A 27,580-nucleotide genomic window follows, 5' to 3' on the forward strand; every position below is an offset into this window, starting at 1 on the left:
CTCATTATCTTCACATTTTATTTTACATCCTTGTGCATTTTTTACATTCTTATAAGAGCTATTTTAGCCTAACCTGTGAATTCCACTGTTTCTGAGTGAGATGCTAATGACTGATTTTCCTCTGTCCTGATTGTGGTCACATAGTCCTTCTTCATTGTGTATCTAGTGATTTTTGTTTGAATACTGGATATTTTGAGTTTTACTTTGTAGAGTCCTGAGTTTTACAGTATTTTGTAAAATGTGTTGGACTTTATTTTAGTGGATAGTTAGATTATTTGTAGATCAGTTTGATGTTTTGAAGCTCATTTTTAGTTTTTTTAAAAAGTTGGTCTGAAGTAACCTGTACTGAAGTTTGACCCTTTTGGTGCCTTGAATTCAACAGGTCTCTAGCTGGTGGGAATGTAAATGATTCTCAGCCCTGTGTAAGTTCTTGGAATTGTTTGGGTTAGAGCTCTGTGAAAGTTGTTTTCTTCTCAACTACATGGAATCTTACATTATGCATGTGTGCATTCAAAGACTCGAAGGGACCTGTAAACACATTTCTAGAGCTCTTTCTATTCATAGCTCCCTTTTATCTGGTACACTACCCTGTATTTTACAGCTGTCTTGGCCCCCTTGAAATCCAATCTGTGTCTTCTCAAGTATGCCTGATGGCTGGGATCTCTTTGGAGTTTTCCTTCTTGCACTAGAGTCTAGTAATTTTTTCCAGTCAGAAATTGGTTAATTGTAGAGCTTATATGTTTGTTTCTCTTCTCAAATATCACAGTCCTGTGCAACCTGTTGTTTCCTGTCTGAAACAGAAATTAATGAGTTCCTTAGCTTAACTGAAAGTAATTAATGTATCTTTTTTATTCTTAGAGCTTTGTCAGTCTATTCAATTGTTCGAGTTACAAGAGTAGTTGACTTTTTCAAACATTGAAAGACCCAAATCCCTACCTTCTCTCTAATCCTTGCATTTCTGCTTGTAAAATGATAAATTTCGTGTGTCAACTCATCTCTTAAATACCCAACTTTAAACAGCCAGGTGCAATCAAGATGAATTAACACCCTGACTCTTTCCAATAGCTTTTCCTTTCAGTAGGCACTTAGTCTGCCTTACAAGTCATCACAGGAAGCAGGCTTACAAAATATATATCTCTTGTATGATATGAATCTTGATCTTTTGAACTTGCTACATATGTTTCCCTCCTTGGTAAGCCAGGTTTTCATTACTGCAGCTCTCGTCTTCAAAGTACCACTGTTTTTACTAATATACAGAAACAAGTACGGTGATATATGCAATGGTGCAAACAGTAGAAAGGTCCATCCTGTGTGATTTCTCAGAGTAGTGTGATGCTTCCTGTCTATGACATCATTCAGCTACGCAGATACTTGTATTTGTTATCCTTAGGGATTTAGGAACTTATTATGGTTAGATCTATCAAGTGGAAGGTGATATAGCAGGCAGATGCATATGTTAGAAATTACATAGACTAAGCCTGGGAGTGGCAAATACCATTTCTGCTCACATGTCCACTATCTGGAACTCAGTCACAGGCAAATTATAGGAGGATTGTAACTCAATTTTAACGGATATTTAGAAATATAGTCAAACTATGTGCCAAGGAAGAAGAAGGAAATGGATTTAAGTAGACAAATAGTAGAGAGACTTAAATATATATGGATTATTTTTCTTTTGTTTCTTCATACCTTTGTCCATTTTGCAATACAAAATCTTAGTGAAGGAACCACTCTGTACCTAAATTTTCTTATGTTTGGAGTAATTCTCCTTTTCCTCCCTTATTTTTTTCCTATCTTCACCCTCTTTTTTTCCTTTCCCTTCCCTCCACAAATATTAAATCTTTCAAGTACTTTGCTAGATTCTGGGGATATATTGGTAGACAACATTGAGTCTCTGCTGTTACAGCAACAGTAATTTTTGTAATTTTTTAAAAACAGTAATTTTTTCCAGTATTGTATGCAATAATTTTACCTGATGGCTTTGAAAATGAAAACTGGGTTATTTAGAATTGTTGGAAGTAACAATAAAATAATGTTAATGGAAACTTAGAGGAAAAAAAGATGAAACTATTCTTGTTCATCACTGATGGCTTTCAGAAATAACATATTCCGTAATCCTTGCCAAATAGAAACAACATTTACTTCAAACTCCCCCAAATCCCACCAAAACCCCAAACAACAAAAATACATTAACTGAAGTACATCTGGTTTCCTAAGTCTGTTTTTAATTATGCAGTATACACGTTTATACTAAGCTCTTCATTGATTTTGTTTTTCATTGCTATTGTTTTAGTGTACACTATGTTCCAGATTACTTTTCTGGCAACTGCTAAGGTGGTTCTTGGCTTGGTTTTTTCCCCATTTCTTAATTAGATGAAACAATACACTACTCAAATTTAGTTGCATATATAAGTGAAAGAAATGGCAGTGCTCTTATAGGGAAATCATTGCATTGACAACAAACCTAGGTAATTTGATAGAATGGTATATTTCTTTTTTGAAATTTGTATTTCAATTCTTTTCGGAAGCTAAGGAAATTAATATGCTTATTTTTGCTCTCATTTATTCCTTTAATAAATAAACATTCATTGATTGCTCACTCTGGCACTTCTATGAATTGCTTGGAGTATGTAGAGTAGTCTTTATTCTAGAAGAGATCATGATCTAGTGAGTGATACAGACAAATAATCAGATCCCTAGTTTCATATGAGAATTATGATTTTAGTGTATGTGGAGAGCCTGAAGGCACAGAGAAATGGTTCCAAACTTTTGCATGTGGGATCCTGATTAAGGTCTTGCAGGACAGGTCTGTAAGATATTTTGAAGGATGGGTAGGAGTTATCTGCTGGGAACATGGTGGAGTAAGAGGAGCTTAAGCTCATCTCGTCCCATGGATATAACTGGATAACACTGACATCAGCCTAAATAACCCAGAAAACAACCTGAGCACTGGCAGAACAAACTTCACAACTAAAGCTAAAGAGGCCACTCCAAAGAAAGTAGGAAGGGTGATGACATGGTCTGGGAAAAAAGCAGACCATGTCCATCCACAGTAGGGAGGGAGCTGGTGGCAGGGAAAAAAGCAGCAAACAGACTTTTATGCTGGGGAGCCCACAAATGGGGAGGATGAATCCCATAATATTTGCCTTCGAAAAGAGAGGGGCCAGATGTCATGAGTTCTTACAACCAGCAAGACGTAAATCCTGGAATTTAAAAATTGGCAGGCTGAGCTCTGGGAGAGCCTAGAGGGCATTAGGAAGGAGAGTGCTCACCCTTAAAGACACAGCATGGCAAACAGTCTATGCAGATATACTGTGGAACCAGCAATTTGAAAAACAGGGGCAGATGGTGAGGAGACTTATTTTTTTCCTTTAAGAGCATGGCTCAGAGAGACAGGGATCATGGGGAGGCCCCTCCAAGAACAAAGGGGTTGGCAGGTGCCATTTCCCTTCCGTACCCACCAGCATTAAAAAAAAACAAAAATGAGCCACCTGTGGGAACCAGCACAACCTCAACACTCCTTATCTAACTTGCTTGCACCAAGCCCTGTCCCACTGTGTTTCAGTGGATCTTCCCTTTCCAGTCATGCTGGCCTTAGTCCCAGCACTGCAGGTCCCCTCCCTTGGAAAATCAGTGCAAATCCTGCAAACGCTATCCCCCTACCTGTGTGTTTTGTGGGACCTCAGTTCTGGCAGCTGAAGAAGGTCTTGTTTAGCAGAGAGAACTCTGCACATCTTGTTAAAACATGCCCTACCCCTGCTAGGGACCAAACACTGCCCACAATAAGCACAGAGAGCCTCTGCAGAAAACTGGGCTGCGAGAACAAGGCCAAGACTCGCCAGCAGAGCACACTTAACACTCACACTCAGAGGAGACAGTCCCTGAAGTGCCCTAGTGAATAGGGGACACTACACTGCAGAGCACTTGAGGACCTCTTCATAAATTGCTATCCTCAAGAGCAAGAGAAGTAGCTGACCTTCCCAACAGACAAAACAAGACACAGGAAGTCAGACAAAATGAGAAGACTGAGAAATGTCTCCCAAATGAAAGAACAGGACCAAACTACAGCAAGAGACCAAAGAGAAACAGATAAAAGCAATATGCCTGATAGAGAATTTAAAGTAATGGTCATAGAAGATAGTCATTGGACTTGAGAAAAGAGTGGAGACATCAGTGAGATCCTTAACACACAGATAAAAAAAAGAACCAACCAGAGATCTGGAACATAATAAACGAAATTAAAAAATATACTTGATGGAATAAATAGGCTAGGTGAAGCAGAAAAATTAATTAATGACCTGGAAGACAGGTAATGGGGAGTAATCAAGTTGAGCAAAGGAGAGGAAAGAAAATCATGCAAATTGAGAATAGTCTTACGGAACTCAGTGACTTCGTCAAGCATAATAACATTTGCATATAAAGATCTTAGAAGAAGAGAGAGAAAAGGGGGCAGAAAATTTATTTGAAGAAACAATAGCTGAATATATCCCTAATCTGGGGAAGGAAGCAGATATCCAGATATGGGAGGCACAGAGATCCTCCCAAAAATTCAACCCAAGGAGGTCCACAAAGAGACACGTAGTTGTGAAAATGGAAAAAAGTAGCAATAAAGAACAAATTTTGATAACAGCAGGAAAAGACAGTTACATACAATGGGAACCTCCATAAGGCCATCAGTGGATTTTTCAACAGAAACTTTACAGACCGGAAAGGAATGACATAATATATTCAGAGTGCTGAAAGGGAAAAAATCTGCTGCCAAAAAAAATTACAAATTCTATGAGGCCAGTATCACCCTGATACCAAAACCAGATAAAGACACAACAAAAAAAGAGACCTATAGACCGATATCTCTCATGGAATTAGATGCACATATCTTTAACGCAATATTAGCAAACCAAATCCAAAAATATATTTAAAAAATCATATATCACAATCAAGTGGGATTTACTGCAGAATGCAAAGGAGGCTCAATATTTATAAAACAATGTGACATGTCACTTCAAGAAGAGAAAAGATAAAAACCATATGACTATTTCAGCATTTGACAAAATATAACATCCATTCAAGATAAAAACCCTCTGTAAAGTAGAGTCTAGAGGGAACATACCTCAACACAATAAAGCCCTTATATGAAAAATGCACAGTTCAAGAAGATGTGGTATATATACACAATGGAATACTATGCAGCCATCAAAAGAAATGAAATCTTGCCATTTGCAACAACATAGATGGAACTAGAGCGTATCATGCTTAGCGAAATAAGTCAAGCAGAGAAAGACAACTATCATATGATCTCCCTGATATGAGGAAGTGGTGATGCAACATGGAGGCTTAAGTGGGTAGAAGAAGAATAAATGAAACAAGATGGGATTGGGAGGGAGACAAACCATAAGTGACTCTTAATCTCACAAAACAAACTGAGGGTTGCCGGGGGGAGGGGGTTTGGGAGAAGGGGGTGGGATTATGGACATTGGGGAGGGTATGTGCTTTGGTGAGTGCTGTGAAGTGTGTAAACCTGGTGATTCACAGACCTGTACCCCTGGGGATAAAAATATATGTTTATAAAAAAAAATAAACCTTAATTAAAAACTGGAAAAAAAAATGCACAGTTAATATTATACTCAGTGGTGAAAAGCAGAGCTTTTCCCCTAAGGTCAGGAACAAGGCAAGGATGTCCACTCTCATTCAGCATGGTACTGGAAGTCCTCAACAGCAACCAGACAATATAAAGAAATAAAAGGCACCTGCATTAGTAAGGAAGAAGCAAAACTGTCATTTTACAGATTACATGATACTAAAGACTCCGCAAAAACAAAAAAACAAACAAACAAACAAAAACTAGAACTGATGCATGAATTCAGTAAAGTTGCAGGGTATGAGATCAATGTACCATAATCTATTGCATCCCTATACACTAAGTGAAGCAGCAGAAAGTGAAATTAAGAAAACAATCCCATTCACAGTTGCACCAGAAACAATAAAATATTTAGGAATAAACTTAACCAGCGAGGTAAAGGACATGTATTCTGAAGGACCTGTACTCTGACACCTGTACACTGCTGAAAGAAATTTAAGATGAAGCAAGGAAATAAACATTCTGTGCTAATGGTTTAGAAGAACAAATATTGTTAAAATGTTCATACTACCCAGAGCAATCTACAGATTTAATTCAAATCCTTATCAAAATAAAAGCATTTTTTTCATAGAACTAGAACTAACAATCCTAAAATTTATATAGAATCACAAAAGAATAGCCAAAGCAATCTTGAAAAAGAAAAACAAAATTGGAGGGACCACAATTCCAGATTTCAAGTTATAGTACAAAGAGTAATTAAAAGAGTATGGTACTGGCATAAAAGCAGACACATAGATTAATGTGGTAGAACAGAAAACTCAGAAACAAATCTACAATTTTATGGTCAGTTAATCTTTGATAAAGGAGAAATGAATATACAATCAGAAAAAGACAGTTTCTTCAACAGATGGTGTTAGGACAGCCACATGCAAAAGAATGAAGCTGGACCATTTTCTTTCACCATACACGAAAATAAATTCCAAAAGGTTTAAAGACTTGAAACGGTAAAAATCCTTGAAGGGAGCACAGGCAGTGATCTCTCTGACATTGACTGTCAGAGTCAAATTTTTGATATGTCTCCTGAGGCAAGGGGTAGAAATACAAAAATAAACTCTTAGTACTGTAACAAAGTAAAATTTCTGCACAACAAAGGAGATAATCAACAAAACTAAAAATAAGGCTAGTGAATGGGAGAGGATATTTGCAAATGACATATCTGATAAAGGGTTAGTATCCAAAATATATAAAGAACTGATACAACTCAATACCCAGAAAACAAATAATCCAATTAAAAAATGGACAAAAGACATGAACAGACAGTTCTCCAAAGAAGATATACAAATGGCCAACAGACACAGGAAAAGATATTCAACATCATTCATCATCAGGGAAATGAAAATTACAATGAGTTATCACCTCGCACCTGTCAGAATGGCTAAAATCACAAAGAAGAAACAAGTGTCAGTGAGGATATGGAGAAAAGGAACTCTTGTGCACTGTTTTTGGGAATACAAACTGGTGCAGCCATTGTGAAAAATAGCATAAATTTTCCTCAAAAAATTAAAATAGAACCACACCAAGATATAGTAATTTCACTACTCAGTACTTATCCTCCCCAAAGATGAAAACATTACTTTAAAGGGATACATGATTTGTGAAGTTATTTCCAACAGCTAAACTATGGAAGCAACCCAAGTGTCCACTGATAGATGAATGGATAAAGAAGATGTGGTGTATATACAATGGGGTATTAACCAGTTATAAAAAGGAATGCAATCTTGACACTTGTAATAACATGGATAGAGGTAGAGTATAATGCTGAGTGATCAAGTCAGGCAGGGAAACACAAATGCCATACAATCACACTCATATGTGGAATAAGGAACAAAACAAAGGAGCAAAGGAAAAAGAGAGAGAAACCAAGAACCAGACTCTTATCTATAGAAAACAAGCTGATGGTTTCCAGAGGGAAAGTCGGTGGAGGGATGAGTGAAATAGGGTATGGGTATTAAAGAGCATGCTTGTCATGATGAAAATAAAATGATGAAAAAAAGGAAGAATGAGTCCCCCCCCCTTTTTAAAGATTTTATTTATTCATTTGACAGGCGGAGATCACAAGTAGGCAGAGAGGCAGGCAGAGAGAGAGGGGGAAGCAGGCTCCCTGCTGAGCAGAGAGCCCGATGTGGGGCTCGATCCCAGGACGCTGGGATCATGACCTGAGCCGAAGGCAGAGGCTTTAACCCACTGAGCCACCCGGGCGCCCCTGTGCTCCATCTTTTTATCCTTGCCTCCCCTCACCCCTGCAACCACTAAGCTTTTTACTGTCTCCATTTTTTTGTGTTTTGTGTTTTGCCTTTTCTAGAATAAACTTTGTAGCTTTTTCAGATTGACCTCTTTCACTTAGCAATATGAATTTAAAGTTCCTCCCTGTCTTTTTATGGCTTGATAGCTCGTTTCTTTTCAGCACTGAATAATGTTCCATTGTCCGGTTGTGCTCCAGTTGTATTTATCTGTTTATGTAAAGAAGGACATCTTGGTTGCTTCCCAGTTATAAGTAAATCTGCTGTAAACATCTGTGTGCAAATTTTTGTGTGGATATGTTTTCAATTCCTTTGAGTAAGTACCAAAGAGTACAATTAACTGTATCACGTGGTAAGAGTATATTTAATTTTATAAGACACTGTTTTCCAAAACGTCTGTACTGTCTTGCATTCTCAGTAACAATGAATGGGTCTTCTTGGTACTCCATAACCTTGCTGCCTTTGATGTTGTCAGTTTTGGACTTTGGCAATTTTAATAGGTGATATTTCAGTGATATCTCACCATTATTTTAATTTGCAGTTCCCTATTGAACAATAATGTGGAACACCTCTTCTTTCTTTTTTTTTTTTTCTTTAAGATTTTATTTATTTATTTGACAGACTGAGATCACAAGTAGGCAGAGAGGCAGGCGGGGTGAGGGAGCAGGCTCCCTGCTGAGCAGAGAGCCCATTGCGGGGCTTGATCCCAGAACCCTGGGATCATGACTTGAGCCAAAGGCAAAGGCTTTAACCCACTGAGCCACCCAGGCCCCCCTGGAACACCTTTTCATATACATACTTAACCATCTGTACATCTTTTTTAGCGAGGTGCCTGCTCAGATGTTTTACCCGTTTTTAAATCAGGTTGTTTGTTTTCTACCCTGTCTGAGGCACAAAGGGATTTTTTTCTCAGATATTCACTGTGAGAACCTGGGTGAGCTCCTGGAGACCAAACCCATAAGAAAATGGATGCTCCCTATGACTTGGACCTCCTAGACTTTTTAATTTACTGAGTTTCTAGAAATTCATCAGTTACAGTTTAGATTTTCCTGCTCAGGCACTGGTTCCCATAGGAATTCTTGCTTGTGTGTTTCGGCTTCCATAAATTGTGATTCCCTGAATTTACCTATCTGCCTATCCAAATTTGGGGAGCAGTGGTTTGTCCTGTAACCATACTTCTTTGAAGAATCTAAGAAGGATTGTTGATTCTTTCAGTTGTCCGCTTGTTAAGACATGGGCAACTTCAACTCTTATTATATGTTACACCAGAAAGTGGAAGTTCTGTTACTTAATTTTAAAACACAGGTTTATTATTTTCTCATTGTATCGATGAATTAAAGTGAACATATAACTTATTCTTCTGTAGGAAGTCTTTCGAGAGTTAAAGAGGATGCAGTTAATAATTATCTCAGACATCAAATATAAACTGTGACGACGATTACCCTATTGATGTGGTTACACCTGATGAGAAAATTAAAGATTTTATTTATTTAGTTGTCAGAGAGAGAGAGAAAAAAGGCACAAGCACTGGGAATGACAGGCAGAGGGAGAAGTAGGTTCCCTGCTGAGCAAGAAGCCCAATGTGTGTCTCCATCCCAGGACCTGGGATCATGACCTGAGCCAATGGCAGAGGCTTAACCAACTGCGCCACCCTGTCATCACCTGATGAGGAAACTAATGTCTTGGAACTAATAAGGGGTACTGATGGGTTTGAACCCAAGCAATCTGATCCTTGAGTGAGTGCTGTTAGTCTCTATGCTATGTCAGAATCAGTTTGGACGTGCCTTATATGTCTTTTCAAGGACATTGTTGGGATTTATTAGCACTCATCATTATGGTCATTCTTTACTAAGAAACATAATTGAAACACAGTATCACACATTATTTATTAGCTCTTGGTTTATTTTTATTTTTATTTTCCTTTTAGTTGGAGGACAAGAATTTTATTAAATTACTCTTATTATTGTATATAACCTCTTCTAGATCTGGAAGTTGTTTTCTTTTTCAGAATTCTGGACTCAAAAGAGACATCCAGTTAATCTTTTGGTTCTATATGTGGATGATGTAACTGACTTGCCAAATAACAGACCTCATCACTTGTAGAATCTAGCTGAGATTGGGTGGCAGAAAAATATAGGGATTAAAAATGGAATTAGGTTGCCTGGATTCCACACCCTACAGGCTGTGCTTTTAGGGAAGCATGTTTTCCTCTCTAAATCTCATTTTCCTGATCCACATTATTGAGAAAATAGCAGTACCCATTTCATGGAGTTGTTTCAAGTCTATTCCCAGTACTTGTTTCAAGTCAGGACTCAATACATGGTCTCTATTATTATCTTTATCTGAGTCTCTAGGTTACTAGTGAAGTGCTTTTTAAAACATGTTTCCTTTGAATCGCTTAGGCAATGGCTTTTTGAGATTTGTCAGTGTAGGTCTCCAGTATGCCAGCAGGAGTTCTTTGATTATTTTAAGCTGCCTATTTGTATAATTAACATGAAAAGAAAATAATCTTCCTTGCTATTTCTGGTATACCATCAATCATAGATTTCTCTGCCTTTGTAGAAATAAAGTAGTAAAGAAAATACTTTTAAAATTTAACTTTTATTTATATTAATATTATAAACATATGCAGCTTAAAAATCAGTCCCAAAGGCTTTTCTTTTTTTCTTTCTTTCTTTTTTTAATAAGATTTTATTTATTTATTTGACAGACAGAGATCACAAGTATGCAGAGAAGCAGGCAGAGAGAGAGGAGGAAGCAGGCTCCCTGCCGAGCAGAGAGCCTGATGCGGGGCTTGATCCCAGGACCCTGAGATCGTAACCCACACCTAAGGCAGAGGCTTTAACCCACTGAGCCACCCAGGTGCCCCAGTCCCAAAGGCTTTTAACAAAAACTGTCTGTCCCTTGCCCATTCCTCCTGACTCTTGATTACTAATTTCCAGAGGCTATCACTTTCAGCTTTCTTTTGGTGTTTACTTTCATATTTCTATGTAAATTGTTCATACTACTATTTCTTGATTTTTTATCTTTAGATTTTCACTTTTGACTTCCTACTGTAGAGAAGAATTTAGCTGTCTTTTTTCTCCCATAACCACATATACTAACCTTACATATATACATGGACCCTCCTGTGTTCTACTAATATAATTACATTATATTTAAATAATTATAATTCTGAAAATATCATTTGCAGCTGAGCCCTGTGTAAATTTTGATTACATTTCCTTTCTTATATGATATTGCTGTCTTTGAGGTTGATAGCTTGTCTTTTTGTTTGTTTGCATAATCTTCTAAATATCCATCACCAGTGCATTCCCAGCCTCTCCTCTAGGAGTTGAAATCTCTTAATACCTTAAAAAATCTTAGGCATTAGGTATTCTAGCACTTTCATTTTTTTTTTTTTTCTTAGTGGGGAAATACATCTCTTCAGTAATCTGTGTCTTCTCATTCAAATAGATATTGACTCTTCTGGCCTAGTACTGGGATCTACACCATCCTGGAAATACCCCCCCCTTTTATTTGTTATATTAAACTTTTTCTTCCTGTATCTCTTATTTACTTCTTTGTTAGTTTGCTTTCCTTGTTTGATGGAACCCATCTGTTAGTAGTTTCCAAAGAAAGAGAAAAGGAGGTAGAATATTTTGAGATTTTGCAGGTCTGAAAATATCATTTTCTACTGACACATTTATCGATAGTTTTGAATTCTAGGCTAGAAATAATGTTTTCCCTCAGAATTTTGAAAACAGCAATCTATTCAATTTTAGTTTCCAGTTTGTTGCTAGGAAGGATTTCCAAACCTTTTTTTGTCACTTTCTTTTCTTAACTTCTTCGGGAGCTTATTAGGATTTTTGATTTGTTCACAGTGTTTTGAAATCTTATACTGCTATGCCATATTGTGTGTCTGCTTCATATTATGTTGGACACTTGATGGGTTTATTCAATACATAATCTTTCACTTATAGAATATTTTCTTTACTAGTATGCCCCCCAACTATTTCTGTTTCATCTTTTCTGTTTTCATAGAATGCCAATTATTCAGAAATTGTATCTTCTAAATCATTTTTCTAGTGTTTTTTTTTAAATATTTTATTTATTTATTTGACAGATAGAGATTACAAGTAGGCAGAGAGGCAGGCAGAGAGAGAGAGGAGGAAGCAGGCTCCCTTCCAAGCAGAGAGCCCAATGTGGGGCTTGATCCCAGGACCCTGGGACCATGACCTGAGCTGAAGGCAGAGGCTTTAACCCACTGAGCCACCCAGGAGTCCCTCTAGTTATTTTTTTTTTTTTTTAAGATTTATTTATTTGAGAGAAAGAGAGAGTGAGATAGAAAGCAGGGGATGGGGAGAGGGACAGGGAGAAACAGAATCTCAAGTAGACTCTGCACTGGGTACAGAGCCCAACACAGGGCTGGATCTCACAACTCCAAGGTCATGACCTGAGCCAAAACCAAAAGTTGGATGCTTAACCAAATGAACTACCCAGGTGCCCCTATTTGTCTAGCTTATTTAAGCAAGTTTTCCTTTTCTATTATTTACTTCTATTTCTTTTATCTTTTTTTTTTTTAAAGACTTATTTATTTATTTATTTGACAGAGAGCGATCACAAGTAGACAGAGAGGCAGGCAGAGAGAGAGAGGAAGGGAAGCACGCTCCCCGCCGAGCAGAGAGCGCTGTGTGGGACTCGATCCCAGGACCCTGAGATCATGACCTGAGCCGAAGGCAGCGGCTTAACCCACTGAGCCACCCAGGCGCCCCACTTCTATTTCTTTTGTTTTGCAGAAGAGTTTCTAACTTTGTACCCTGACCATTCTACTAATATTTTTTAAAAAATTTCTTTTTTTTTTTTTTTTTTTTTTTTTTTAAAGATTTTATTTATTTATTTGACAGAGAGAAATCACAAGTAGATGGAGAGGCAGGCAGAGAGAGAGAGAGGGAAGCAGGCTCCCTGCCGAGCAGAGAGCCCGATGCGGGACTCGATCCCAGGACTCTGAGATCATGACCTGAGCTGAAGGCAGCGGCTTAACCCACTGAGCCACCCAGGCGCCCCTAAAAAATTTCTACTCTCGTATTTTGTTAGTGAGAATTCCTTTTGTTTGAATGTTTCCTTTTATGACATTCTTTTCTTGTTCTATGGATGCAGTGACCTCTCGTTTCTCTCTGAGGATATTAATAAAAATAATAAAGTTTTCTTCTATGTTTTGTATTATCTTTGTTTCTTCAGTTCTGTTTTACAATATTTATTTGTTTTTGTCTCAGAGACTCTCCTTGGCTATCCATTCAAATTTCAAATAATTTTTTAAATTTTTATTTTTTATTGAAGTGTAGTTGACACACAATATTGTATTAGCTTCAGGTATACAACATAGTCCTTCTACAATTATATACATCTCAGTATGCTAAAATAAATAAGTCACGTATAGGGAATATAGTCAATAATATTTATATTATATTAATATAATAATAATTTTGCATGATAACAATTGGCAAACCTATACTTACTGATTTATATTTAAAAGTGAAATACTAACAGGAAACTCTATGTGGGTGTGCTTGACTAAATGAGTTACAGGCTACACAGTAGGATGATTTATTGGACTGTCTTAATTGGAGTTCCTCTGAATTTTAATATCTGTGTTTTCCTCTAATAATGGTTAATAAACCCAGACAGAATTTTTGCAATCTCCTGCTCGGGAGGTTAAATTCTACCAGCCAGCGTTTTCTTAAACTGGACTGGGCAGAGAGGTCTTGCTGTTCAGTATGTGGGATTTCATAATCACCCTCTTTTAAAACCTGATGCCCTCTGACTGGGCCAGGTGCCCATGAGGGCAGTTTTCCATAGTTCTGTGTTTCCAGAGAATAGACTCTGCGCTCTCCTGCTAGGTGGAGCTGGGGCGGCTCCCAGCGATGTTATCCATGGAAATCTCACTGCTTTCACCCAGCGATCTTGTTGTCAGCCTCAACTGCCCCCACTACTGCCCATTATCGTCAGAGCTATTGGTGTTCCTGAACCTTTCCGAGAGGCTGTGATGGAAATGACCCCGCTTCTGGGCTTTGGCTGTTGGCTTTTTTGAATGCAGTTTTCCTCTCCTTAGTCTATCAATTTAGTTGGCAGTGATCCCGCTGAGCTTAGTCTCAGCGTTTTTCTTCCATTCTCCATTTTCTTTGGCTTTCTTGATTTAAACCTTTTTTATTTTTAAAATTCTTTGTATTGCAAGAAGCAGTATATTGATTAAAAGCATGGGCTCTGGACGCCTAGACCCACCCCTTGTATGACCCTGGAAAAACTACTTAATCTCTCTTTCTGCCTCAGTTTCCTCATCTTAAAAAAAAATAGTTGGAGTCCTTTTTAAGAGCAAATGATTTAAGAGACATAAAGCATGCAAAAACCATAACTGGCCTAATAAATATTAGCCATTTTAGAGTGGTTTCAGGTAAAAAGATAAAGGTATGTGTTTAATTTATCATATCCAAAGAAATGCACTTAAAAATATGAATCACTAGGCAAATATTGTTCATTTCATCTAATACAGAAAACAGTGGACAAAGGTGAGGTATCTGATATGTTACATAAAATGTCTGAGCCTTTATATAGTTTTATTACTGAAAGGTATCTTGGTGACTATGGTCTCCAACTCTTTATATTACAGATAGGAATACTGAGACCCAGAGAAAGAGGGTTAAGTGACTTGCCTCGAGACTAGAATCCAAGCACCAGGATTCTTCGTTTGGTCTTCGTTCCATTAAGTCATTTATCTTTTTCTAATGAACAGAGAATGCTGTGCAACTTGAAACTTTATTTTGGGGGATGACAGTATCATATGCCTAAGTTTCTTCTTCTTATTTGTTTGTCAAGGGCTTAGAACTGAATCAATAATAAGCTTTGGTTTATGATACACTCTCTTCATTGGTCTTGCTTGTTTATTCATTTACAATAAGGTAATACATAAAAAAATTAAAGCACCCACATTGTGTCCAGTACCTTGGAGGAAAATGTGACATATATAATTTCCATGAACACGTGGTACCAAAATAAAGGCATGTATTTAGAATTATGGTGGTGATACACCTCTTGGTTATTTTCTCTCTGGAAGTGAAAGTCACCTTATGGATGCTACAACTCTCCTTCTCACCCGTCAGAGTCCCCCAGACTGGGGTAGCAGTGGACTTGAAAACAAAGTAAGACAGAGCGGAACAAAACAATGGCAGAAATATGAGTGCCTGCTGTTTAGCATTGGGACGTGCATGTCTCTAAAATTGCTTCGTCTTCTACAAGCTGTGTAATGCTGTTTGTTTTCCATGCAGGGTTGCGAACCATCGGCGTCATCACCAAACTGGATCTTATGGATGAAGGAACAGATGCCAGGGACGTTCTAGAGAATAAGCTGCTGCCTCTCCGCAGGGGTAACGTATCACATCCTGTACGGGACTCCTTTGATGGCGTGGCGGAGAAACGATTGGGAAACTGATGGGAAGCTGGGTTTTATGCCTTCACAGCTGTGGGGAATGTATTTATGATTAATTACACTTTTTCGGGAATGGCATAATGTTCCCAAATGGTATATTAAAAATGATCCAAAGGGAGAACTCCTCCTTAAAATAACAGGAATAAGAAAACAGGAAAAGGAAGGAGTTTGAAGGCGGGTATAAATACGCATCATTGACTGCATGAATGTACCCTGTGCTATTGCAAGCGTGACTTACTCACTTGCCCACCATATAACAATACTGCAGAGGGACACACTGTATTAAAGTGCACAGAGCTTTTTAGGTCAAGAGACATTAATGTGTTACTGTTAAAGTGTCATTAGCCACCTCACCTCAGCTGGCCTTTGTTAAATACTGACGTCTCACACTGTTTTGTAAAGGGTTCAGTTCTTCAGCCCTTACAGATAAGTTTGCTTTTCTTCACAGCCTGGTGAGAGCCTTGAAATCTGTCCAGAATGAACAAGTGTCCCAAACCACATTGTATGTGCTCCGTTTCAGGTTATGTGGGCGTGGTCAACAGAAGCCAGAAGGATATAGATGGGAAAAAGGACATTAAGGCTGCCATGTTGGCCGAAAGGAAGTTTTTTCTCTCGCACCCGGCTTACCGACATATTGCTGATCGGATGGGGACCCCACACCTGCAGAAGGTCCTTAATCAGGTAAAGACGTTTTCTCGAACAACAGGAACAATTACGAAATGTGGAAGGGACTGTTGGAATTCATATGTCTCATTTTAATATTTATTGTTTCCAAATTAAGACATTCTGCTTTAATGATAGGAATTAAAAAGTGAATGTGAGTACTTAGTTGCACACTGTTACTATTCTCAGTGAGCAGAATCTATTTAATGATACTGAAAGTACACTGCTCAGAGCAGAAATACACTTCTTTAAGAACAGTGAATAAGGGTATATGTATCAGCAGCCATTTTACTCACAAGATGTAGTCATCTTAAGAAATTAGGGGTGCCTGGGGGCGCCTGGGTGGCTCAGTGTGTTAAAGCCTCTGCCTTCGGCTCAGGTCATGATCCCAGGGTCCTGGGATTGAACCCCCCATTGGGCTCTCTGCTCAGGGAGGAGCCTGCCTCCCTCTCTCTCTCTCTGCCTGCCTCTGCCTACTTGTGATCTCTCTCCATCCGTCAAATAAATAAATAAAATCTTTTTAAAAATCATGAAAAAAGAAAGAAAGAAAGTAATTAGGGGCAACTGGGTGGCCCAGTTGCTAAGCATCTGCCTTCGGCTCAGGTTGTGATCCCAAGGTCCTGGAATGAGCCCCAAGTTGGGCTCCCTGCTCAATGGGGAGCCTGTTTCTCCCTCTCCTATTCCTCCTGCTTGTGTTCTGTCTCTAGCTGTCTCTCTCTCTCTCTCATTCAAATAAATAAATAAATAATCTTTAAAAAAAAAGAAATTATCGTTGTAAATCTCTGAAAGTTTGATTTCTTGGGATCTGTTTTGAAAATGTCAATCTGTAATGTTTAGGTTAGATTTCTTTTTAAAATTTCTTTATGGTTTTGTTTAGAATCAATTTGTTCCTTCATTTAAATTTTTAAAAATAACAAAGCCTTATAAGCAGTCATTGGTCTCCATTCATCTAAGTTTTTCCGGCTGACCCCTTTCCCCACATGGATGGACCTGGGCCTCCATCTTCTCACATTCCGTGCACTTACACCCTTCTTGAATAAAACCCCAGTGCCCTTACTTGGCTACATATTTTCCATCTCCTAGGGAAGTTAAGCATCATCCTCAGGGTATGTCGGGCCACTCCCTGAGTTGTGATCGTATTGACTCATGTGGTGAACAGCTTTTCTCACAAATAGAATCACAAGATACGCTTTAACTTTTATTTATAAACTTTAACAGTCAACCAATCAGACCGGTATTGAATGTCCTGATTGTTTGCTCCTAGAAGGTATCAGTAGAGACTAACAATGAGGCAGGCTACTTGTGACATTGGACCTGAACCCTTTAGGCAGAGCAATGGAAGAAGTTTTAGAAAATAAGAAAGCAGGGGTATACTTCTATTTTAAGTGACATAATGCAAACTCATGTAAAGTTTGTTCTTTTCTTTTCTTTCTTTATTTGTTTATAATTTTTATATTTAATTTTTAAAATAATTTTTTATTAACATATAAGGTATTATTAGACCCAGGGGTACAGGTCTGTGAATCACCAGGTTTACACACTTCACAGCACTCACCAGTGCACACACCCTCCAAGTTCGTTCTTTTTAATTAAGGGTAGATGAGTATTTAAAAGCCATGACATGGTGCTATGGTTGTGTCCTTTCACAAACATGAATATATTTTAGAGAAGGAACTCTGGTTTGCCACACGAAGACCGTAATATTCTACCAATATATGTAGTTTTGTTGATTACTGCTTTCATGCCTGTATAGGTCTAAGAAAAATACAAACTGAAAAATTCTTAGGGAAAAATCACTAAGATGATTAGGAAGACAGAGATGGAAATAAATTAGGTTGTGAATACTAGAAAAGTAGAAAGAATGTGACTGGCCATTTGGTTATAGAAATGACCCCTAAATTATGAAATGACTAGATTCTGGTTGACTGAAAACTGAATGGACTTTGTACTGAAGAGCTCTCGTTTCTTGGATAATCAGTTTCTTTTTTTTTTTTTTCAAGATTTTATTTATTTATTTGACAGAGAGAAATTACAAGTACACTGAGAGGCAGGCAGAGAGAGAGAGAAGGAAGCAGGCTCCCTGCTGAGCAGAGAGCCCGATGTGGGACTCGATCCCAGGACCCTGAGATCATGACCTGAGCCGAAGGCAGCGGCTTAACCCACTGAGCCACCCAGGCGCCCCAGTTTCTTTTTTATTGCTCAGGGACCTCATACAGTTTGAAACTAGGGTACTTTCATGGTTGATTCAATGTGCACTGATACCTCTGGCCCTGAGGGACAGTTTCTATCGTGAAAACTGGAATAGAACATGACATTTTTGAGTCATGATGGCTGGAGGGCAGTGAATGAGGGAGTGGGATATGAGATGAATTTGGAGAAGTAGGCAGAGGCTGGATCTTGTAATATTTGTAGGCAAGTTAAAGATTTTTGTTCTTATCCTAAGAGTAGTGGGGAGTGAGTCATTTACGGCATCTGAGTAGGGGAATTACACAATCATAGCTGTGGATTAAAAATGATGATGGTGGTTCCAGATAAGAAGATTAGACCTGAGAAATTAGGAGTCAAAGGAAATGGTGGTAGCTTGGTCTTGATTAGGGCCAGTGAAGATGAAAAAAACCAGAATTGAGAAATGTTTAGGAAAAATCAAAAACTTGGTGGTAGATTAACTCTGGTGGATGATGGAGACGTGAAGTCAAGGATACGTTCCAAGTTCCCGTATTGTTATGAAGTCGCCGAGATGGAGAATCCCGAAAGCAAGATTAGGTGTTTGATTTCAGACTTGCTGAGGCTGAGGTTTCATTGGCACATCTAAGAGGAGTCAAGTCCATGGTCTAATATGTGTGCCTGCTGGAAAGATAAGTCTCGTCTGTAGATAACACATTGGTAGCCACAGGCACTTGAATATTTATTAAAGCCATGAGTGGAATAAGGTTACTTTAGGAGGAACAGAGAGTGAACAAAGAAGAAGGTTAAGACTCAGCTTCAGGGAATATCGTTATTTACAGGTCTGGTGGAGGGGGATGCCAAGCAAAGGAGATCTACAAGGTTTATCTGAAAGGTTAGGAGAAAAATGAGAGGAACTAGGGTCACAAAAGCCAAGGAAAGAACTGTTTCAGAAAGCCAAGAGTGGCCCACAGTGTTGCTTTTGCTGTTGAGATACCTGAGAAGGAAAAGGTGGAAACCATGTGTTTTTATCATTTACCACTCACATGGCGGACAGGTAGCCGCTGGTTTCTCATGGTCACTGTTGCTCTTCAACTTGGGGGTTTGTGAGGTTGATGCTGGGAATGCCGTCCTCCCCATGCTTTTGTTTCCTGCTTCAGAGCCATAGCATAGCATGCTGGGAAGTAACATAAGTCATAACTGTGGGCAAAGGTCTAATAAGGTTGTGAACTATTACGTTTAAATAACTGTAGTGAACAGATATAGTCAGGTAACCTCCAGTAAACACAAAAGTGATTTAGAATGATTTCTGCAGTCAGTCTGGGTTTTTATTCCCCTTTTAACATATGATTCCTTTTCATGTATTTCTGTGAAGTTTACATTCTCCTTCTTTTGATTCAAGTTTACTCCTTAACCAGTTCAAGAAGATTATCTTTTTTATTCTTTCTTTCTTTCTCTCCCTCTCTTTTTAAAAGATTTTACTTATTTGACACACAGAGAGAGAAATCACAAGTAGGCAGAGAGGCAGGCAGAGAGAGGGGGGGAAGCAGGCTCCCCGCTGAGCAGAGAGCCCGCTGTGGGGCTAGATCCCAGGACCCTGAGACCATGACCTGAGCCGAAGGCAGAGGCTTAACCCACTGAGCCACCCAAGCGCCCATTTTTTTTCTCTTTTAGTTCAGACTTTTGTTTAACTGCATTGTGATAGAAAGAACGTAAGGCAGAGAGCGAGCCAATCTGGGTTTACATCCACCTTTGTTCTTAATTAAGCGTGTACTCATAGACTGTCTCTTGGAGAATTTTTCATCCTGCTGAGCTTGACGTGCCAGCAGACGATCTCAGGGGAATTGCCAAGTGGATGGTAAAGCAGAGATGTCCAGAGCAGAGTGAGCGAGAGAGCGAGCTTTCCTTCGCTGGTCAGGGAGCTTTCAAGCCACCACCGCTGACTGGGGCCGAGAGGCGGGGCAAGTAGAAGCTCCCATCTGAGCTGCAGAATGGAGGGGACATGAGCAGGTGCCACGTACCTACAAGTTCCACTAGTTTTGGGTCCCGAAACTTCCGGCAGCACCTGTAACTCTAGCTTCTGCATTTCTAACCACATTCTAACCCAAGGCTCCCTCTGCAGTCTAGGTAATCAGATAGCTTGGTCCCTCCTCTACTGTTATTAGGCAGCCTCTGATAATGTCAGTGCATTTTGACAGGGTATTTCCAGCCCATCATGAAGGGGTAGCCCAAGTGAGGGGCCTCATTTGAAGAGTTTGGAGCATCTCCCTAAGGCCAGGAGAGAGCCGGGGTTCCTTCTCATGATTGACCTACATAGTCATTCTCAAATGTGTACACGTGCATGATTTCTAAATTTTAAACATTAGGAAAACAAGGAAGGTCAATTTTTGTTTCGTGAGTTGATCTTTAATCTGTTATAGCTATACAATCTGTTTTGTTTTATTTAGCAACTTACCAACCACATTCGGGACACCCTCCCAAACTTCAGGAACAAACTGCAGGGACAGCTGCTGTCCATCGAGCATGAAGTGGAAGCCTACAAGAACTTCAAGCCGGAAGACCCCACCAGGAAGACCAAGGCTTTGCTGCAGTGAGTCCCTCTTGCCCTCCCCTTGCTCCACGCCTGAAACGAATTCTTCTCTTTGCTTGGCCTCCGTCTCTTCGTCGTGCTGTTTTCTAGGTTTAATAGAAGAAGCAAGTAAGGTGTACAAGACTTTGTGTGTAACATAGCAGCCCCAAAGCTTTTGTGTTCTTGAAGAATCATTGTTAGTCTTACTCTGTTACCACAGATTGAACCAACTGTCCATCCCCATGCCCAGTTTCCTTGTGCTTGTATCATTGGATTCCGTAAATGAGTCAAACCCATAGTGATAACTCAGCAGGGTGTTTCCCCTTAATCTTTAGAAGTAGATGATGCTCTTGTCGAACATGTTGTCTGTCTTGTACAACTGTTTTGACAGATGTCATTCGTACTTACTACCTTCTTACGTCTATGATTTCATGTGATTTAGCTGTGTACATTTTTCAGCGGAATGAGACCCAAGGCTTTAATAATTAAAGTATGGACAGTAAAGCCACATTTAAGTATCGTTTACCCTTTTTGGTAATGATTTTAATGTAGCTCTTTAAAAACACTAATGTGAGAACTGCCAAGTATCTTTTTACTCCTCTGTATCCCTGAGAGGTCCTGGGTAGGACAGCAGAGTTGGTAGAGAATTGCCAGCTCCTTCTATCTTTTATCTCTCTTCCATATGTCATCCCCTTCCAGCTCCATCTGTCCTGTCCCTGTACTGCAACTTACCGCCGTCCCTCTCAAACCGAAGACCCTCTGCCCAGCTGATATTCTGGGAGGCCCTAAGTCCATTTCCAGAGATGATGCTTCCCATCTCTTGCGGTCCCTTTCCTCCTGTACAGCCTTGCAATCAAGATGCCCTTAATTTGGTGTTCAAAATATATGACAAAATTCCTTTCTTTGTGGAGCTATTTCTAAATGCTCAAATTATGTAAGTAAAAATTCAATGTAACATCTAATGTTTCCCACTTAAAAATACAGAATCATACAGAGAAAAGGGTTTTTTTCTTGGATTCAACTCTTTCCTAGTTTATCTTTTCCTTTTTATTCTTGGCTTTGGTTATGTTCCTATAAAAACTCTTCAAGTTACAGAGAAAAGAAAGCTATTTCTGTTTAGGTCCTCGGTCATCATTGTAACATCCAACTGAAACCACTCTCCTTACAAATACTAGGCTTGCCTCTCTGACTCCATTGGATTCAAATTACAGAATTTTCCACTTCCGGATCTTCCCTAGCAGGGGGCCTGATCAGCTCCTTCCTTTCTCCCTCTGCCCCTTTCTTTTTTCTTTTCTTCCCTCCTTTCTGCCTGCCTCTCTTCTTGCCTCTCATCTCTTTGTGTTCGACTTGGTGTCTGACTCTGTGCTATCTACCGGCGACTCAACGACGACTAAGACTTTTGCCCTCAAGAAGAGGCCACAGTAGAGCAAGGGAGACAGATATATAAGCAACTAACTGTGTTAAAATCTGATAAATGCTATGTTTCTGGGAAGTGTAAACTGTTGTTGGAGGCCAGATGAGGAGGCAGTTACAGGTGAGGAAGGTTGTGAGTTCACAGAGGAAAATATACTTTTCCTCTGAAAAGGAGAAAAGGAGAAACTAACATATGGGGGGAGGGTAGCAGGCGGAAGAGGAGGACAAGAGAATAATATGAAATTGTTCGCAGCTCGTTTCAGTGGGGCCGGGGACTGGAGTGTAGGCTGGAGGTAAATTTCCTGAAATTTTCCAGTGTTTCGGTGCTTTCTCATGTATGTTACCTTGTCAGGTGGTTAAAAATTAGATGAACATGGGTGTATGCATAAACATAGCTACATCAAATTGTGTTCTGGATTTTCTGGCCTGATTTGCCATTGTAATTCATCCACGATTTTGATGAAAGAGAATAAAAGATACGAGTCTTAGATGGTTTGAATTTTTTTCTGTTGACTTTCAAATTTGAAAGTAGTATGAGCGTGCCAAAATTAGAATTTCTACATCTAGCAGTCGAACATGCAAGTAGGTTGTTCTTTTCTCCCTGTTACTTATCTCTTTGGTTTTTACCAACTACCTTAAGGTAACTCATTCCTTCGTTGAAATTACTCAGTACCTCTCCTATATTGGCCGGGGCGGGGGGTGGGGGCAGCAGGGAAATAAAGTGTGTGGCGCCTGCCCTTCGGGGAACGAGGGTGGTGGACCCCGCCAAGTGCTGCGCTGCCTGGAAGCTGGAGGACTGAGGAAAATGCGCCGAAGGAACCAGGTGCTCTGAGTGGTGGTGGCAGACAGGACCGTGGAAAGCTTCCTGGAATGAGTAATGCTTGAAAGGAGTCTCGAGTGCAGATAAGAGTTAGCCAGGCAAGGAAGCAGGGCGCAGAAAGAATGGCGTTCTGAGCAGAAACCGTGGAGAAGCACAGAGGCGTGGTGCACGTAGGGGACTGCGGATGGCTTCTTTCCGGCTGGCCGGGAGGGCGAACGGGGGTGAGGGGTGACAGACGGAGCATCCAGGGCCAGACCACGGAGAACCTTGTGTGATGGGTTAAGGAGTTTTATTACCCAGTTGTGAGAAATCATTGGAAAACAAGGCTAGAGCTAGTTGGAGAGGGGGGTGGGGTCCCCAGTTTGCTTGTCTGTGATGCTGGGGGCAGGGCCGGGGGAAGCAGGCAGAGCAGGAGGGAGGGGTTGACACACTAGGCGAGTGTGTGAGCTCATAGGAACCGAGGAGCGTTTTGACTCTTCTCTGTCCAGTTTCATTGTTTAATTTTAATTCCTAATTGAAATATTTTAAAATACCACTTTATGGTTTCAACTAAATGGACAGAATGCACCAAATGACACAGCTTCTTATGATATGTGTTTTAATTAACTGCCTAAAATAAATCTTAGTAACATGTATGTCCTATAATTACACTTTTGAGTGCTGCATGGTGCACACTGTTCATCCTGCCAGTAGGTGCCACTAAGAACACTCGGAAAAGGATTCTAAGGGCTCGCGTAGTAAATTAAAATGAGAGATACAAAGCCTTATGACTGTAGCTTGAACTCCCTTCTCTTTCACAATTACAGGATGGTTCAGCAGTTTGCTGTGGACTTCGAGAAGAGAATCGAAGGGTCAGGGGACCAAGTAGATACCCTGGAGCTCTCGGGAGGGGCTAAAATCAATCGTATATTTCATGAACGCTTTCCTTTTGAGATAGTCAAGGTTTGTACCAAAAGTTATTTTTTCCCTCTTTTCACTTCATTTCGTTTCCATGTCCTGGTCTCTGTAACTGTTCGTGAAACGTCATGGGAGTGATATAGGACTCAGATAGGTCTTTGAGTAAAAATCTTCATGCGCAGGTGATGAAATTTAGGAGAGAAGTATTTTCTGATGGTTCTGGTTTTATTTATTTAATGGGGTCTAACAACATTTCAAATTATTTCACCAAATGCTAATTGAGTTCCTATGAAGTTTATTTGTTGTCTAATTAATTTGAAAATATTTCTTGAATACCTGTTCTGTGCCAAACTTCCAGGTGCCACTGATGAAGACAGGCACTGTCTGGTGGGGTTAGGCAGAGAATTTTACAAATAGACAAAGTAAGAAAATACCAAATGTCATTATGTAACATAATGTTAGCCAGAGGGGTTGCATGAACCACTTCTTTTTTTTTAATTTTTTTTTTTAAGGTTTATTTGTTAGAGAGAGAGAGAGAGAGAGAGAGAGACAGCAGGAGTGGGAGGGGCAGAGGAAGAGGGAGAGAGAGAATCTCAAGCAGGCTCCCTGCCAAGTGCAGAGTCCTATGAGGGGCTTAATCCCAGGACCCTGAAATCATGACTGGAACTGAAACCAAGGGTCAGATGCTTAACTGTCTGTGCCACCCAGGTGCCCCAAGTGAGCCACTTTTTTTTTTTTTTTAAAGATTTTATTTATTTATTTAACAGAGAGAGAGAGATCACAAGTAGGCAGAGCAGCAGGAAGAGAGGAGGGGAAGCAGGCTCCCTGCTGAGCAGAGAGCCTGATGTGGGACTCGATCCCAGGACCCTGAGACCATGACCTGAGCCGAAAGCAGAGGCTTAACCCACTGAGCCACCCAGGCGCCCCGTGAGCCTTTTGATAGAGTGTTTCAGACAAGGTCCCTCTGAGTAGCGGACATTGAAAGCTTGACCAGAATCGCATGAAGAGGTTGAGGTGAGGACCTTGGGGAAGAGGGTCGTTCAAGGTAAGCAGCCGAGGGTGAGGCCCTGCACAAGCGTCTGTACCGTGGGTAGAGAACAGATGAGGCTGGTGCAGAGCAGATGAAGGGGGAGAGGGGTACTCCGTGCATTCAGAGCAGGGATGCCCAGTTAATGCAGGGCCTTTCCGGTTCGCTGAGGTGTTCACATATACTCATGAGAAGTTAGAGGAGAGTTTTAAGAAAAGTTGTGGCCTGATTTGGTGGATGATTTTAAAAGAACACTCTGCAGACTGGATCCTAGAGGGGCAAGAGTTGATTCAGGGACACAAGGTGAGTTAAACAATAGGGCCAGAGCAGGAGTGAACCCACTTTCCATGGGCCCTAAAATTTATACAGTCGGGAGGGACAGACTTAAAGAAGAAGAATACAAAATTACAAACACACAGTTAGGCATAGGGTCTTGGAAGGTGTTTCTGTTAAGAGAGAAGCCCTGAACTTAGCTTCACAGTAAAGATGCCCCAGAAGAGAAGATGGAGACAGTGGTTGGGTCTGTGGGTCAGTAGGGCTTGGATTGATGTGGGGGATACAAGAAAGAAAATTCAAGATGACTCCTAAGGCTTTGGTTTGTACGGCAGCAAATGCTAGTGGCTATTGGCTATTAGATGAGGGAAACTGAGCAAAAGCTGAGTTTGTGTAGAGTTTTACTTTGGCTCTGCTTAGGTTGGCTTACCGATTATGTGGCCAAGGAGTATTAGGGACTCGGCTCCTTGCTTCACATACAGAGGAGGGTGCTTATGTCTCGGTGTGGGAGGTGAATGGGTAAACAGATAGTTTCATTAAAATGTGCTAAGTAAAGTGATAAATTTCAGCACAGGGTGCTATGGAAACACAGCCTACGGACCCGAATCCCAGCCTGAGTGCGTGAGGGAGCCTGGCTTCTGAGCTGGGTTTAGAAGGGTGAGCAGCTAGTCAAGCAGGAGGGGCTCGAGGGAGGGTGTTGGGGCCTGGGCTTGTTCCAGATCAAGAAGGAGGAACAGTAAAAGCTGAGCTGTGGCCCACAGGGTGTGGGCAGGAAACCAAAGCACTTAATTGTTCTACAGTATGAAGTGTGAGAGGGGAGGTGCATAGACAGTGATACTGGAGGGCCAGATCTCAGAAGTCAGGGGCTGAAGTCAGCTGGGCTCTTGATACCTTTTTAGGTCTAAGCTCCATGACATTTTGATCCTAATTCCAAATAGCTTTAAAGTACCTAGAACTTCTGGGAAGTTTTTATGCAGTCATCCATCCTGCGTTGGATTGGTAAAATATTATTAATTTCCTCTCGTAGAGAGGCCTTGAATACAGGTGGTTAAAGTGGCCAGAGAGAAAAGACAGCCATTGTTAGTCCGAGCACAGCTGGACCACTGTTGCATGTCAGGCGACACTCTTATTTATGCATTTGTCTCTGAATACATTCACTACATGCAGCAGAAGAATGGAGAATTGTGTATTTCAAGTGAATGGACAGATTTATGTCCAGAAGGCATCCTTTATGCACAGCGCGCCTGTCTGTAATAGAGTTAAAATCCACTACACGAAAACTCCCAGAAATCCCCAATGTTCTGTGTTGCCTTGAACTTTATATAAACAGATGTTTTGACCATCTGGGTTTAGGTTAGGAAAGACATGAGTATCCATTTATTAATAACGAAGTCAAGTTCTTCTCATTTTTTAATATTCAACAATATTGTTATTCAAAGGAATTACGTGTCATGACTGTGGCTCGTTTCGTATCTGCAGATGGAGTTCAATGAGAAGGAGTTGCGAAGAGAAATAAGCTACGCAATCAAAAACATTCATGGTATCAGGCAAGTGATTCACATTTTCCTTATCTTGGTTCAGACTACTACAAGAAAATTAATGTTTATAAGTGGCTGGTGAAGTAGCCTTTCATCATCAGAGCAGGGTAGAGCATGGAGGTGGGAAGAAGAAATAGGAGACTCTCACTTGAGTTTAATGGTAATTTCCTGTATTGTCATACTCGCAAAAGAAACCTTTTCAATTAAAAAAAGGAGAAACACTTCCTGCGCTCAGAGCACTGCTCTGTGCAGTTAGGGACTTGCCAGTGAGCAGGACCCTGTTCTCCAGAGCCTTGTGTTTTAGGGACGGAGGCCTGACCTGCGCATGAGGAATCCTTCCTTACCCAGAGACATGGCAGAGAAATTTCGGCGGCAGTTGGGGAGGAAGATTGGGAAAGACGAATGCAGGTGGTGACCTTTGAGTTGAACCTTGCCTGCAGAGAGAACGAGAACCATTTCAACAGGCGACGGTGTGCTGTGTGTTTACATGCGCGTGCGTGTGTGCGAGACACGAGAGGCTGGGAATTGTTGAGGGGAGAGGATGAGAGAAAGGGCTTGAGGCGGAAGGATTAGTGTGAGCCAAGCCCGTGGGTGGGGAGGCGCAGGAGGGGCTCGTGGAGCGCAGAGTCACGCACTTCACCGGACAGGAGAGCAGTGGACGTGAGGCTGCCAGGGGAGCTTGTCCTTTGGGAGGAAATTTGTGTGAATTTTCCCTTGTATAAAATGGGGGCATTCTTTTTTTTTAATTTTTTTTTTTAAGATTATTTATTTATTTATTTGTCAGTGATGGAGAGAGAGCGAGCAAGCACAGGCAGACAGAGAGGCAGGCAGAGGCAGAGGGAGAAGCAGGCTCCCTGCCAAGCAAGGAGCCCGATGT

The 27,580-nt window shown here is 40.4% G+C and overlaps 1 protein-coding gene across 5 annotated transcripts in view; it reads left to right on the forward strand.

Annotated features, from left to right (window-relative positions):
• Nucleotides 1-27,580, forward strand: part of DNM3 (dynamin 3) — a 546,523-nt gene that overhangs the window by 189,538 nt on the left and 329,405 nt on the right. For all 5 annotated transcript variants that reach the window (XM_045084619.1, XM_045084617.1, XM_045084615.1 and 2 more), the window contains exons 5-9: nt 15,180-15,278; nt 15,861-16,021; nt 20,614-20,756; nt 23,775-23,910; nt 26,645-26,712. In XM_045084619.1, the coding sequence (XP_044940554.1) occupies nt 15,180-15,278; nt 15,861-16,021; nt 20,614-20,756; nt 23,775-23,910; nt 26,645-26,712 (607 nt within the window). The remainder of the gene's footprint in view (nt 1-15,179; nt 15,279-15,860; nt 16,022-20,613; nt 20,757-23,774; nt 23,911-26,644; nt 26,713-27,580) is intronic.

Source organism: Mustela putorius, unplaced genomic scaffold (genome assembly GCF_011764305.1).
Source record: "Mustela putorius furo isolate JIRA1106 unplaced genomic scaffold, ASM1176430v1.1 tig00000785_pilon_pilon_pilon, whole genome shotgun sequence".
Lineage (NCBI taxonomy): Eukaryota > Metazoa > Chordata > Mammalia > Carnivora > Mustelidae > Mustela > Mustela putorius.